This window comes from Myotis brandtii, unplaced genomic scaffold (genome assembly GCF_000412655.1).
Source record: "Myotis brandtii unplaced genomic scaffold, ASM41265v1 scaffold449, whole genome shotgun sequence".
Classification (NCBI taxonomy): Eukaryota; Metazoa; Chordata; class Mammalia; order Chiroptera; family Vespertilionidae; genus Myotis; species Myotis brandtii.
This window is the reverse complement of record NW_005367171.1, coordinates 473633-488909: the sequence shown is the minus strand read 5'-3', so window position 1 is coordinate 488909 and position 15277 is coordinate 473633. Positions and strand designations below refer to the sequence as shown.

General features: G+C 35.2%; 1 protein-coding gene across 2 annotated transcripts in view; it reads right to left on the bottom strand.

Moving 5' to 3' along the window:
- DCN (decorin) overlaps window positions 1–15277 on the bottom strand; it is a 44238-nt gene that overhangs the window by 10265 nt on the left and 18696 nt on the right. For both annotated transcript variants that reach the window (XM_005874641.2, XM_005874642.2), the window contains exons 3-5: window positions 13303–13415; window positions 4625–4838; window positions 3510–3623 (exon numbers count right to left, since the gene is read on the bottom strand). In XM_005874641.2, the coding sequence (XP_005874703.1) occupies window positions 3510–3623; window positions 4625–4838; window positions 13303–13415 (441 nt within the window). The remainder of the gene's footprint in view (window positions 1–3509; window positions 3624–4624; window positions 4839–13302; window positions 13416–15277) is intronic.

Sequence of the window (15277 nt, the reverse complement as noted above, 5' to 3'; positions counted from 1 at the left end):
CTTTGTTGCCTTAAGCGGAGCTGGCCAGGGCAGGCGGGAAGCTTGGCTTCCTCCATCGCCGGGGCAAACAAGCCTCCTGCTTGCTCCAGCTTCATGGCTGCCAGCCGCCATCTTAGTTGGGTTAATTTGCATATAATCGCTCTGATTGGCTCGTGGGCATGGCTTGTGAGTGTAGCGAAGGGATGGTCAATTTGCATGTTTCTCTTTTATCAGATAAGATGCTCTTGGAAGTAGTATGAGACATCTTCACTTTTCTCCTAGATTGATTTTAACAAAAACATGGACTGTGCTTATCATGTAGAAGATGTTTCCCTCCTGCAAATTGTTAGGATACAATTGTGGAACTGCAGTGAAGCCCTGAATCTACGCCTTTGTTAATGGGCTAACACTGTCATTGATAAACTATAATTACTCTAAAAGGAAGTGATGAGCAGTTGAACTATAAAAAAGAAATTATATACTATATAAGTTAACTAGTTATTTCATTAATGATCATCATTAAAAACTAACATTGATGCCTGGTCAGTGTGTCTCAGTTGGTTGAACATCATCTTATGCACTGAAGGGTCTCTGGTCCAATTCCCAGTCAGGGCACATGCCCATGTTGTGGGTTCTGTTCCCAGTCAGGGTACATACAGGAGGGAACTAATTGATGTTTCTTTCTCACATTGATGTTTCTCTCTCCCTCTAAAAAATCAGTAGAAAGATATTTTTTTTTTAAAAAAATAAACACTAATTGATATATTGGCCTTAGTCTTAATCAACTTTTCCATAAAAATATCAAATGCCTCAGGCATGGGTGTACAGAAAGAGCTAAAGATTCCTTGGATTTTAAAAATCAAGACTGTTAGAAGTGGAGTGCAGAGGCCTATAATCAAGTGATGTGCCATATGTAGGGCACCTGGGAAATCATTTTAGATCCAAAGTATGTACTAAACCTCTAGACAGAACTTCTTGAATGATGAGGAATTCTAAAAATGTAGTAATATAAATATAAAAGTTTAAATATTTTATGTTCATTTCTGCCAGCCATCTGAGGAGGTATCATGTTTTTATACAACTTTTTAAAGAGCATATTGTCCCACTTACAACTACAAAGAAAACTGCAAATTGGTTACATGTAGAACTAATGTCTGCTTAGTTGAAAGTGTTGGTTATTTGCCCACTAAGAACAGAAATGGAAAATCACAGGTTATGTCTGGTCCCAAATTTTCATTGCATCCCACTGAAGTCTATTAAGATTGTCTACTTAATGTAAAAGTTTAGTTCATATTTGAAAACGAGTTAGTCTCTCTATATATATGGACGATGCTAAGGAAAGATTTTACTTACTGAATGTCTGTTGTGTACCAAACACTGACATTGGCACTTTTTCTAATTTAGTTCCTTTAATTTTTTCAATATTTAAATTATTTTTCATTTGTCCCATTTCATAGACGAGGAAACAGAGATGCAAAGTTACAAATGCTGTAGGTTATCTAGCAACTAAGTAGGAATGTAGTAAGTTCCTAGACAGCCCAAGGGAGTTAAAATAGCATGCTCTTAACTGGAGGAAATGAAATCGCAATTGCATTATTCTGATGAATAAGTATCAGGAAATCACAGTCACTCTTCAAATAAAGGGTTTCAAACACCTAAATCTCCATAGAATAAATACATGTGGATTTTTAAACAATTCCTATGAATAAAACAAGTTAAGTATATAAAAAGCAATGAATGCAAATGTTTTCTTCCCTTTTACCATGCAAAGATGTTTTTAAAATGTAGCCTCTCTAGAACACCAACTATCATCACATCTATCATTCTTACCTGGTTTCTAACTGTCTCCCTTTGGGGATGTCAGGTTCCCAAAAGGAAAGTTATAGCCAGGAAGAAGTTTGACTGTGGAAGACAACTTTGCATAGGATAGAGAGAGTCAAATTTATAAAGAACATCATTAGTCTTGGCACTGTAGCATTGAGCCAAAGAACCTAAACTATAGTTACTTTATCTTTCCTTTCTGTTTTCATTTTAAGACAAAACATACTGACAGCTTACTTTGGGCCAAATACTATGTGTGTGCATTACAAGTCTTACATCTATTAATATTCATTCTCGAAGATAGATGTCACTAATTTTATAGGTAACAAAACTGGGGCTGTAGAGATGTGAAATAATTAGCCTAAAGTCAGAGAGAAACTAAAAGGCAGAGTCAGGCCTCTCACTCAAGTTGGTCTAACTCAGCGGTTCTCAACCTGTGGGTCACGAACCCTTTGGGGGTCAAACGACCCTTTCACAGGGGTCGCCTAAGACCATCAGAAAACACATATATAATTACATATTGTTTTTGTGATTAATCACTATGCTTTAATTATGTTCAATTTGTAACAATGAAAATACATCTTGCATACCAGATATTTACATTATGATTCATAACAGTAGCAAAATTACAGTTATGAAGTAGCAACGAAAATAATTTTATCGTTGGGAGTCACCACAACATGAGGAACTGTATTAAAGGGTCACGGCATTATGAAGGTTGAGAACCACTGGTCTAACTCAAGAGTGAATTTATAATCTCTCCATTCCATTCCACTGCCTGTGTCTATCAGTGATGGAAAATAACATGTAGAAATTAAGACTCCCCAAAGGTTGGTGATGTTCAGGCTGAAGGTCTCAGCCTAAGAAAGGTAGACTCATATGTTAGATACATATATAAATATGCAGGGAGACAGGGCTTAATATGACAGCAGAGTGAAATAGTCAAACACTGGAGCTCTGACAACCCCAGCTCTGACACTTCCCAGCTCCAAGACATTGATCACAATTTACTTCATCTCTTTCCGCCTCATTTTCCTCATTTATACAACAGGTGTAAAAATATTACTTACAGAGGATTGTTTTGAGAGTCATATAACAGAATCCAAGAAAAGCATTTGGCACAAATAACAGAACCCATGATACGTATTTGGTCAAGTGCTGAATAAAATGTGGTTACTATAATTGTAATGTCATTAAGTGTTTAGAAAATAAAAGCAAGATGAGAAAAGAGCTCCTAGGATAGGGAAAGGACATAAGAAAGTCAAGAAAAATAGGTGACTCAGTGATGAAATAAGTTATTGAGGGATATTTAGGAAGATGCATCAAGGACAGCAAAATCAAAGATTGTTCTTAAAACAAACCATCTGGCAGCATGAAGGAGTGGAAAGACCTGCACTTTAAATTCCAGCTACTCTACTTCATCTATCTATATTTTGCATAAAGCTGTTCTTTTTTCTTTGTGAAATCACAATTCTATCATATAAAACCATGGTACATTAAGTTACATCTTAGAAAAGACTTCACCTCTACAATGAGCCTAGATGGCCCAGTAGTCAGCCGGGCTCAGAAGAAACACTTCAAGGGATAGAGAATTTACTAGAAATAAGTTGTCCACTTGAGTCACCATTCAAATTTCTAAAATGCTTTCTTTTATATGTAAAAGCCTTTGGATTTAGATGTTCAAATTGCTTTGGAGAATTTTTTATCACCTTGAGGGATGGCGTTTATGTTGGTGTCAGCAATGCGGATGTAGGAGAGCTTCTTCATTCCCTGGAAGGCTCCCTTATCAATCCCTGAGCTCTTCAGCGGGTTGGTGCCCAGTTCTACAAATGCAGTAAGTGCAGAGCTTTTAGAGAACAGTTTTAGGATATTGCAAGTCAGAGTAGTGTCTGTTACAACAAGGAATTTACCAGAAATTTGGTTCAATAACATTGTGACTGAAAAACAAAAGAGAAATGAAAACAATGCTCCTCAAAGGGATTGTAAAATCTGGTAAAAATGGTCCTTACTAAAACAAACAACAAATAACAATAACAAAAAGCAAATATTTATGCAAGAGTAGCAGTAACAAAAACAACATTATTTAAGTTGCATACACAGCTTTGCCCAGAAATCAACAAAAGCAAGTATTTACAAATTATGGGGCTATTACTTTCCTAAAATACATTAAAGATGTTGTTAAATAATTTAATCTAACATTTTGTAAGCCAATTATAAATCATAATTTTATAATTCTAGTGTTCTAATGCAAAACATTAGAACACATATTTTAAAGCAAATGATTTATATATGTTCAGAATAGCACTAATCCCCAAAATGAAAATGAATCACCAAATATCTCTAATTAAGTATAGCATCTTAAATATAGTAGGGTAACTTCAGCTCTAGAGCATCCTCTACATTTCCAGATCCCTAAGGACATGAAATAAAAACATTTTAAGGCACAGATTCAAAATCCCATTTCTTCTGACCCTGCTCCTGCCATTCCTATAGACTTAAGACATGTAAATTCTAGCTAATTTACCTTCCTCCAGCTAAGGCTTACTTGGAATCTCTTAAGGCAGTGGTTCTCAACCTTCTGGCCCTTTAAATACAGTTCCTCATGCTGTGACCCAACCATAAAATTATTTTCATTGCTACTTCATAACTGTAATGTTGCTACTGTTATGAATCGTAATATAAATATCTGATATGCAGTATGGTCTTAGGCGACCCCTGTAAAAGGGTCGTTCGACCGCCAAAGGGGTCGCGACCCACAGGCTGAGAACCGCTGTCTTAAGGTAAAGCGTGAATCCTGGTCTTAGAGTTATAAGAATATCTGTACCTATGACGATCATCTGGTTCAGTCCATTGAACACAGATTTTCCCACTTTGGTGATCTCGTTCTCATGTGCACGAAGTTCCTGAAGAGTTTTGGGCATATTTTCTGGCAATTCCTTCAGCTGATTCTTGGACAGATAGAGTCGTTCCAATTTCACCAAAGGTGTAAATGCTCCAGGGCTGATTTTGCTAATTTTGTTGTTGACAAGAATCAATGTCTGTAGATAGGGAACGAAAACAACCTTTTCTTAATTCCAAAACCTTCCACACACATATATAAAACAAGTCTGTAGTCTATTCATGCCATTCATGGAACTAGCAGAGAAACCTGCAAAGTTGCAAGAAATCAATAAAGATCAAGCAGATGTGATTCCTTTAAGAAGTGCATGAAGATATTCCCTGGCCTGTGTGGCTCAGGGTCTTGGGTTCAATTGAGTTGCAGGTTCACTCCCCATGCCAGTCGGGATGTGTGTGGGAGGCAACCACTCAATGTGTCTCTCTCACATCACATCAATATTTCTCTCTCTTTCTCCTCCCCACCATTCTACTCTCTCTGAAAAGCAATGGAAAGAATATCCTTAGGTGAGAGTTAACAATAACAAAAAAGTGTATGAAGACCTGAACATCATGGATAAAGGAGAGGGAAATATAATGTAACATACATATATAAAACTATATACAATATTTCTAAAGATTGAAGTTACTAGAGTGATATAAGATACCTGAAAAGGCATCCATTCTTCAGTTTTTCATCCATCTTTATTAACTGTTGTCATGGATTCCACTACAAATTGTCATCAATTTATAGTATCACCAGCAGTGCAAAACAGTAAAATTTTCTTGAAGACTCAAAAATTTAGATATAATCTGTTTCAAAAGTTTGCCAAATTAGTGCATTATATTGTAGCTTGTTACTTGCATTTTCTTGTCACTTGAAAGCTTTAAAAAATTTCCATTCATTTACTACTATTTACTGTATTTTGGGGGAAGGGAAGGGATAGCCTGATCACAATGCTTCTCACTTTTATTAAACTTTAATAAATTTTAATAGCCAGTTAAGAGAATAAAGGTGTAGTTGATATGATATGCAGAGAATAAATATACTTTTCTTCTACTTTTTTGCCCTTTTTACATATAATGGTTTTATATGGCCAAGTATATTAATACTTTTGGCAATTTTTTAAATTTCTGTTTCTGAGTTCTCCTAATATAGGAAATTACTTCTTATTCATATACTTATAGCTATTGCCAAACCTATTTCTGGACTATCTAATTTTCTTCCAACAATCTGTATGTCAAAGGACTAGACAATTCTTTTTATTTTAAGTCCCTTATCAACTAATCCTAATTAAGAGGGTAATTTTATCAAGTTGTTTTTTAACTCTTTCTTGTTGAGAATATTACAGATGGCCCCTTCCTTTCTCCCTTGTCCCCCAACCCCTGGTTCCTGACCCTTCATTTTCAATTGTAGTACACTTTTTTAAAAAATGTATTTTTATTGATTTCAGAGAGGAAGGTAGAGGGAAAGAGAGATAGAAATATCAATGATGACAGAGAATCATTGATTGGCAGCCTCCTGCATGCCCCCTACTGGGGATTGAGCCCGCAACCCAGGCATGTGCCCTTGGCCGGAATCGAACCTGGGACCCTTCAGTCCACAGGCTGATACTATATCCATTGAGCCAGTCCACAGGCTGATATTATATCCATTGAGTCAAACCAGCTAGGGCTTTTAGTACACTTTTATGCATATATGAAAATGAAGAGGGACACAAAGGGAAATAGAGTAACAGAAAGCAGTAACTTTTCATTTTCAGAAATGCAAGAATATTTTCTTCTTACTAACAGCTGGTTAATTAAACCATGTACATCTTCATGTAGTTCACATTCTTTGACTAGTTAAAACTTATTACAACTAATATAATTTTATCAAATCCTAAACTCATCATTGATGATTGAAACAAAATCCTAAGAAATTCTAATGAATATTAGAGAAAGTTCAAAAACCTTATTATTAAGATTTACATAATAAATTTATATTAACAAGCAAAATGTCCCGGAAATCAGTAAAAGCAAGAGCTAGAGAAAGATTGAGAGGACCTGTGTCATTAAAAGACACCCCAAATAGTAGATGCTTACTTTTTTTAAAAAACATATTTTATTGATTTTTTACAGAGAGGAAGGGAGAAGGATAGAGAGTTAGAAACATCCATGAGAGAGAAACATTGATCAGCTGCCTCCTGCACACCCCCTACTGGGGATGTGCCCGAAACCAAGGTACATGCCCTTGACCGGAATCGAACCCAGGACACTTCAGTCCACAGGCCGACGCTCTTGCCACTGAGCCAAACTGGTCAGGGCTAGATGCTTACTTTTAAGTGCAAATGAAATCTTCAATTGCCATCTATGGAAGAAAATTCTGAAAGTTTGATATAATTAAATGCATTAAACATGGTTTGAAAATATGTTTTAAAAAGTCAACCTGATGATGTATTACCTGCTACTTCAGGTAATAAAATAGTATGTCTTTGACTAGATAATAACTAGATAATGCTTCTACCTATGAGTATGATGCAGCAATAACTGCTGCTAAATTTTGGTGACAGTGTGACATTTGTTCCCAATGATTTCTTCAGTAAAGTGGAAAAAATAATAATAGTACCTAGAGCAAGCATGTCAAACTCACGGGCTGCAGGCCGCATGCCTAGGTTACTTGGTCCATGTTAGCCTTTGAGTTTCACATGCTCGACCTAGAGGGTTATGAGGATTAAAAATGACAATGTGTATAGACTGCTGCTTTGCAAAGCACCTTTCAAATATTATTGTAAGTTGAAAGTTATAGTCCAGTGGAAAGCATCTCTGGTTTCAGAATAAAACAAATTTGAAAAATAAAACTGAAAATTTTGGTTATAATGAGGTAAAATTTTAAGGGCTATGTAAATTAAAACTTCCTCTAAACAGACCCACACATGAAAAAGTTATTCGTGTATATACAGTATTGCTAAAAATGGTTAATGTTAGTTCCATACAAAGGAATATGTACAGTATTTAAGAAAGCATATTTATAAAGTAACAGGCAAGGCTAAACGCTGAGATGGGGAAAAAACTGACTAATTACACTGGCTAATGACAAAGTCCAGCTGCCAGAGGAAGAGTCAAAGGTGAACCCAGGTGTTCTTCAGATCAGCTGATGAAAAGAAAAACAAGCAGAAATGGATTATCATTAGTTAACTTAAGCCAAGAGAAGTTGAATTAGAAGAGAATGTGTTGCTTGGGTAAGAAATGCCTTGAGTACCATTCAATCTAAAATTGAAGCACATACTAAAAAATCAGGACAACCTATTTCTTTGGTAACTAAAGATAAAAGTGATCTAGCCTGGGAGGCAGGGAGAGGTGATGAAAAAGATGATGAGCAATAGAAATTAGGTAGAAGTAGGAGCAAAGGTATTTTCACCACCTTCATCCAAGAAAGTGATAAAAAGATACAAATTTTTGGTTATAAGATACATAACTACTGTGGAGGTAATGCCCAACATGATGACTATAGTTAACACTATGGTATATTTGAAAGTTGCTAAGAGAGCAAATCCTAAAATTTTTCATCATGAAAACAATTAATGTTTATATGAGATGGTGGATGTTAACTAACCTTATTGTGGTAATCATTTTGTAATATGTATAAGTCAGTTCTTTATGGTATACACCTTAAATATACACAGTACTGTAGGTCAATTATATTTCAATAAAACTGAAAGAAAAAATATGGAAACCTGAATTTATTTGTACAATTTTCTTCAAAGCCACTTACACTGTACCAGGTGTTGTTTTTAGGAATTATATGGTGTCTATTAAATTTAAAAGGAAATTATCAGTGCACAGAATCAAGTCAGACTGCTCCTGAGTTTAGATCACAAGCTTTGGCTCTTATTTGCTGTGTGATTATGAGCAAATAACTCAACTTCTCTGTGCCTGTGTGGCCTCATCTGTATAAAGGGATTATCAAGAGTGTCTCCTTTAGCCAGTGTTGCTTAGTGGTTGAGTGTCAATCCATGCACCAGGGGGTCACAGGTTTGATTCCCAGTCAGGACACATGCTTGAGTTTCAGGCTCAATCCCCAGCAGGGGGTGTGCAGGAGGCAACAGATTGACATTTCTTATTGATGTTTCCCTCTCTCTCCCTTTCCCTTCCTTTCTCTCTAAAACCAGTAAAAAAAAACATAAAGAAAAAGTTTAAAAATAAAAAAGAGTGTTTACCTCAAAAAATATAGTTATAAGAATTAAACAAGTTAATGCATATAAGGTATTAAGAACAGTATCTATTAAGTAGTAATTGTTAAACAAGTGTTTTTATTATTCAATCTTTGACAATTTTTAATTTGAAAATTGTCCTTACTAGATTTTTTAAACTTCAATTAAAATATATTGAATGTTGACATTATAATACTCAATTTTTATTATTTTATATAAGTATGTAGTTTTTCTACTTCCTATAAGTAAAAAACTACTCTTACAACATGTACAGCTCATAATGAACCAAAGAGTTGTAAACTGATCAAATTCAGGGGAAAAAAGGACATTTTTCAGTTAAATCCTTTTTATTTTAATCCTTGCTAAATTTTCATTTCTTTCTTCCCTTCTCATTCAAGTGTGGCTTTCCTACCTGAAATTATAGTGTTTATTTGCATAATAACAAGGATCGAAATGACCATGAATGAAAGAGTAAGAGAAAAATAGCTGTTTAACATCCTCTGAGTGGTTAAAGTTCTAATAAACTCTCTATCTTCTTCCAATGTGTACTTTGAAGTAGAGATTGCCAAGATGATAATTACCTAAAAACATGCTTAGAAGGAAATATGGAAAAGAAAGACTCATTATTATAAATGCCAGATTTAATGAGTACATCCAGATATTTGATATCTCTTATTTCAGGTTATGAGGAGTTTAAACAAATTATTCAGATTATAGTTAAACACAAAGGAAGTAAGAATTAGAGAAAGAGACTTTTCCTTCCTTAAAAAAAAATGTAGCTTGTCTAGCCAGTGTGGCTCGGTAGTTGAGTATCAACCCATGCACTAGGAGGTCACTGGTTTGATTCCCAGTTAGGGTGAATGCCTAGGTTGTGGGTTTGATCCCAGTAGGGGGCATGCAGGAGGCAGCCAATTGATGTTTCCTCTCATTGATGTTTCTATCTCTCCCCCTTCCTTTTCCTCTAAAAATCAATAAAAACATTTTTTTTAAAGAAAAGTAGCTTGAGGGTAAACATAAAAATAAAAAGATTTTTAAAATATTTTAGTTTATTGAAACTAATAATATTCCTTTTTTAGCTTAGTCCAGTGACGAATGAAATAGTTATTGACAAACCTTGTTGGCAGCATAATTGGCTCACTCTCAGTGAAACCATAACATGAAAGCAGAGAGGGCGAGTAGGGGCTCAGGCCCAATAACCTAGCAGTGGAGATGGATCCCATTAGGCCATGGTTTGACACCTCTAGCTCCTCCACTATTTTGGAGCTTGGATGTTTCATTCTAGCCAGTTTCTATTTTTATTTGCCTGCTTCTTGTTTTCTTCTATATTTCTTTCTTCTTGCACACACACACACACACACACCCCAAAATAAATAAATAAATAAATAAATAAATAAATAAATAAACATCTTACTTCTTTTAAAAATTCTGTTAATATTATAAGACCTCTTTGTTCCATATTTTCTCAATACACTAACTGGTAGCCTGGTATTTTTCTCATATTTGGTGCTCCTATCATTCACTACTGATATCATATTGTGTTTATATTGTTGGACACTTCAATAGATTGACTACATAACTTTATATGTGCTATTATTTTAGTTAACTGTTCCAAAGAGAATCTTTAAATCTTGTTTTTAGTATATTTTTATTGATTTCAGAGAGAAAGGGAGAGAGAGATAGAAACATCAATAATGAGAGAGAATCATTGATGGCTGCCTCCAGCACACCCCACACTGGCGATCAAGCCCTCAACCTGGGCATATGCCCTGACTAGGAGTTGAGCCATGATCTCCTGGTTCATAGGTTGACATTCAAGTACTGAGCTACACCAGTTAGGTGAGAATCTTTAAACCTTAAGAAAAATAAAATCTATGCTTCCTTTTAAAGTACTGTATATTTTCTCCTAGTGGATAAATGCTTATTGCCTTTCTCATCTTGGCTGTCACAAAGTCGCTAACTACATTTTGTCTTCATTATATGAATTCTATAGTATATTATGATCAGTTTATTTTACTTTAAATTACATCATTTCCCTTGAACATATATTTTTATTATCATATACTAGAGGCCCAATGCATGAAATTCGTGCAAGGGGCTCAGGCCCCGCCGCCACAGCAGCCTCCTCTGCCTCGGCCCTTGCAGCCCCTGCTTCTGCAGAAGGTCATCTGGTCTAATTAGCATATTACAGTTTTATTAGTATAGATAGCAGCCAGACTATTCTTTTATTTTAATGTGTATTGCTTATTCTTACAACCCCTCAATTATTTTTTTATAACAGTTAAGAGAAGTAAGTGTCCATCAGTAGATGAGTGGATAAAAAAACGGTGGTACATTTACTCAATGTAATACTACAGGCTGTAAAAAAGAAGGAACACTTACCATTTACAATATCATGAATGAACCTGGAGATTATTATGCTAAGCAAAATAAGCCAGACAAAGAAAGACAAATACCATATGATCTCACTTATACGTGGAATATAATGAACAAAATAAACTGATTATCAAAATAAAACCAGAGGCATGGATACATGGAACAGAATGACAGTGGTCAGAGGGGAAAGGAGTTGTGGGGACTGGATGAATGAATGTGTAGAGATTAGCCAAAGAACATATAACCATAGCCCATGTACACAGACAACAGTGTGGTGATGGTCAAAGGCAGGGGTGAAAGGGGTTGAGTAGAAGTGGGTAAAGAGTGGGAGAGAAATGGGGGGCATCTACAATAGTGTCAACAATTAAAAAAGAAAGAAAGATATTAATGTTAAATTAGAGTGTTCTACCTTTATATTCCCAAGGTTAAGAATGTGTTTCTATGGTATTTATCTCCACAGATGCATAACTGATCACTAGGCAATCCTCTACATTATTTGAAAATTCTAACTCTTTACATTGTAATTTTAATGTTGAACAAAAATCTGCATTTCTAAAATTCCATTCAATTGTCAATAGGACAATTTTGGCATCTTGTAGTTGAAGCAAGAGATTTCATTTTATCTTCTCCAGCATGGTCCTTCAAATGTGTCACTCATGACCTTTTTGCATGCAGTTTAGATATCCGCATCTCCACCAATTGTCCTGTAAACATAACTACCAGATTCTTTATCCTCATGATGATATTTCTTCAGATGCTCTAAGGTTAATGCTCTTCTTAAAATGTCCAGGACCAGACTCAATATTTTAAGAGTGGCTTAGCACAGTAGAGTACAGAGACAATGAGACTTTTAGTCTCTCTTTGGGCATTGAAATCTAGCTTATTAACACTAACCGTGCAATGATATTTTGATGGGAAACCACAGGTGGAGAGCTGGACTACTTAATGCACTTTATAGGGATTCTGATGCCCTATGTGAACAGATAGTACATATACTCCTACAGAAGCCTACCTTAGCAAGGCTTAAACCTACTTGATTAGGTTGGTCACTTCTCATTTTTTAATGCACCCTTCCCAAATACAGTTATATTCATTCTTTGTCCTTCTTTACCCTTCTCTATGTCTTGGTAGGCTGACCTCTGGTGACTTCATCACCCATATGTCTTTGTACTCTGACCTCCAGTTAGGTTCAATAATAGAAGACATTGGCAAGAAATCAGGAGATAGGACTATAGCTCCCCACCTTTCTCATGGCTTTGGGACTCCCTAGTTCCTTGAGGCCTTGTGGGCTTGAGTACCTCACAATGCCTTGTTGGTTCCCATACCCCTTTGTAAATAGTCATTAGTAAAATCTACTGAAATGCTTTAGAGAATACCATTCTTTTCTGCTGGAATCCTGACTGGTAGACTGGATGTGTTGCTGTGTACTAGAGTAGAGGTAACTGAAAATCATAATAAAAACAAAGTTACAGATAAGAATGCAGTATGCATAATCTGAAATACAACACAACCTCTCTCTCTCTCTCTCTCCTCATCTTCCTTATACTTTGGGGGTTTGTTTTTTTAGCAAAATATATATAAATTCCATATATATATGGAATTTAGATGGAATTATACTTAATAAATTATACATGATTACCCCTTTTTCTTTGGTGCCAGTCTGCAACCTTACAAAGTTATTTGCACCTCTTATATGAACAAAAGACACAATGAAACAAAGAAATAAAATAATACTTAGATCAGTCCATTTTGCTTCACTATTGAAGTACAATATAATTGGAAAGATAAAAACTTTTATTCATGAAACATGAGAGAGATTAAGATTTAATGTAGTCTTAAGAAGAAAATACTAAGTATATATGCCATATATATAAAAAATTGGCTGATTTTTAGGGGTTAATGATTATGATATGCTCCTCTATCACTTCTAAGGAGAGAATTGAATAAACACTTAGGTGCTTATTTATTACCACATAGTACTCTTGGCCTTACCTAAGTTTTGTTTTGAAAAATATTTTTAGTCAGATCTTGTTACAACTCAAAAATTTAAAAAAATTCTTACATGAAGGTCCTTCAGGTTCTTAAAGTCCCCATCTTTGATTTCAGTTATTTTGTTGTTTTGCAGGTCCAGCAGCGTAGTGTCAGGGGGAAGATCTGTTGGCACTTTGTCCAGATCTAGTATGAGAATAAAAGCCATTTCAGTCAGAAAAATGGGACACATTACTTCAGAGTCACAAAGGATGTGTTTACAAGGAAATTACTGTTGCAGTGATAGTTTTACAAGTATCATGTTTTTCTTTTCTAGGTATTATATCTATTATAGTTTAAAATATCTGCTTTACCTTTTCCAACCAAGTCTGATTTTCTCAGTAACCAGAACACTTTATTTTTATTAATTACTCTTCTTCATAAAAGAAAAAAATAATATTTTGTAAAAGTATGGCTCAAATTATTAGTACACAGTATATTATACCTCATTGTTCTTGTTTTAGAAAGTTATTGTTTTGATAAGTGTTAAGTGCAAGCTATTTGTAAATCTGTACCCTTCATATACATATCCTGTCAGTATAGAAAAGCTTTAGCCAAATCATCAGGTAAAGATCCTTTTGATAAACCGAACATGGTCACAGATCTACATTTAAAGTTATATAAATATGCAACCATGTTGTTGCATCAACAACTTGAAAATTTATTCAAATTTTGGAAGTTCTTTCCATTTCAATTGGAATCCCAAAACCATATCAATTTAGTTGGTGTTTTATGACTGATGGAATTAGAATAAAATGAATTAAAATTGTTAGTGTGGCTTGTCCAAAATTTATTATATGAAGCACTCCTTTTACACTTTAAATTTTGGTCTAAGTAACTGAGTTATTATTTATAATTTATAAATGTAAACACATTAACCAAACAAATGTTCTATGGTATTAAAACATATTTATTCAACTAGATGTATAAGGATGAACTGCTTTTCTTCAAAATGAATTGCATTTAAAATAAATCATCATTTTGAATGTTAATGGAGAAAAATACTAAATTATATATCTGTTTGCCTTTATTCCATTGACTTTGTTTCATATTGATGAAGGAAGTCACTCAAAATTTGAGTTTCTACTAACTCAAACTCATGTGATTTTTTTCTGTATTTTAAAGTTGTATATCAGAAGTCAGAAATATTTTTCAAACATTCCATCATATTTCAAATATGAAGTATTGCAAATCATTCTTTCATTCATTCAACAATGTATATCTCCTAGACACCATCAACTTATTAGGCACTGGAGACAGAATAGGAACAAGACAAAAATTGTCCACATGATCATGGGAAATATAATTCAATGTACAGTTTTCAATATTTAAAAAGTTACAACGCATATAATAACTGCTATGTTGGGAAGAAGATATCCTTCCAATGTTGAATCTCATATAAGTGCATATCAAGGTAGCTACATTTTATCTTCATGTCTTCCATGAAAATTACAGAAAATGTATCTGAAATCACCTGCTCTGAAAAAAAAGTCTAGTTCCCATTTTAGTGAGCAATAATTATTTTAAACTAGAGGCCCGGTGCATGAATTCATATACCAGTGGGGTCCCTCTGCATGTCCTGTGGGATCAATTTGAAACCGGCTCTCCAACATCCCCTAGGGGTCCTGAATTGGGAGAGGGTGCACGCCAGGTCGAGGGACCCCACCTGATCATTGCATGATCAGGGCCAGGGAGGGACGTGGGAGGTTGGCCAGCTGAGGAGGGACCGTGGGAGGGCTTCAGGGTGTGTCTGGCTCATCTCACTCAGTCCCAATTGGCCGGACCCCAACAGCAAGCTAACCTACCAGTCAGAGTGTCTGCCCCCTGGTGGTAAGTGCACATAATAGCAACTGGTCAACCCATTGACGTCTGCCCCCTGGTGGTCAGTGCATGTCATAGCGAGGGGTTGAGAGGCCTTAGCATATCATTAGCATATCACGCTTTAATTGGTTGAATGGCCGACCAGTCGACGGGACACTTAGCATATTACGCTTTTATTATATAGGATG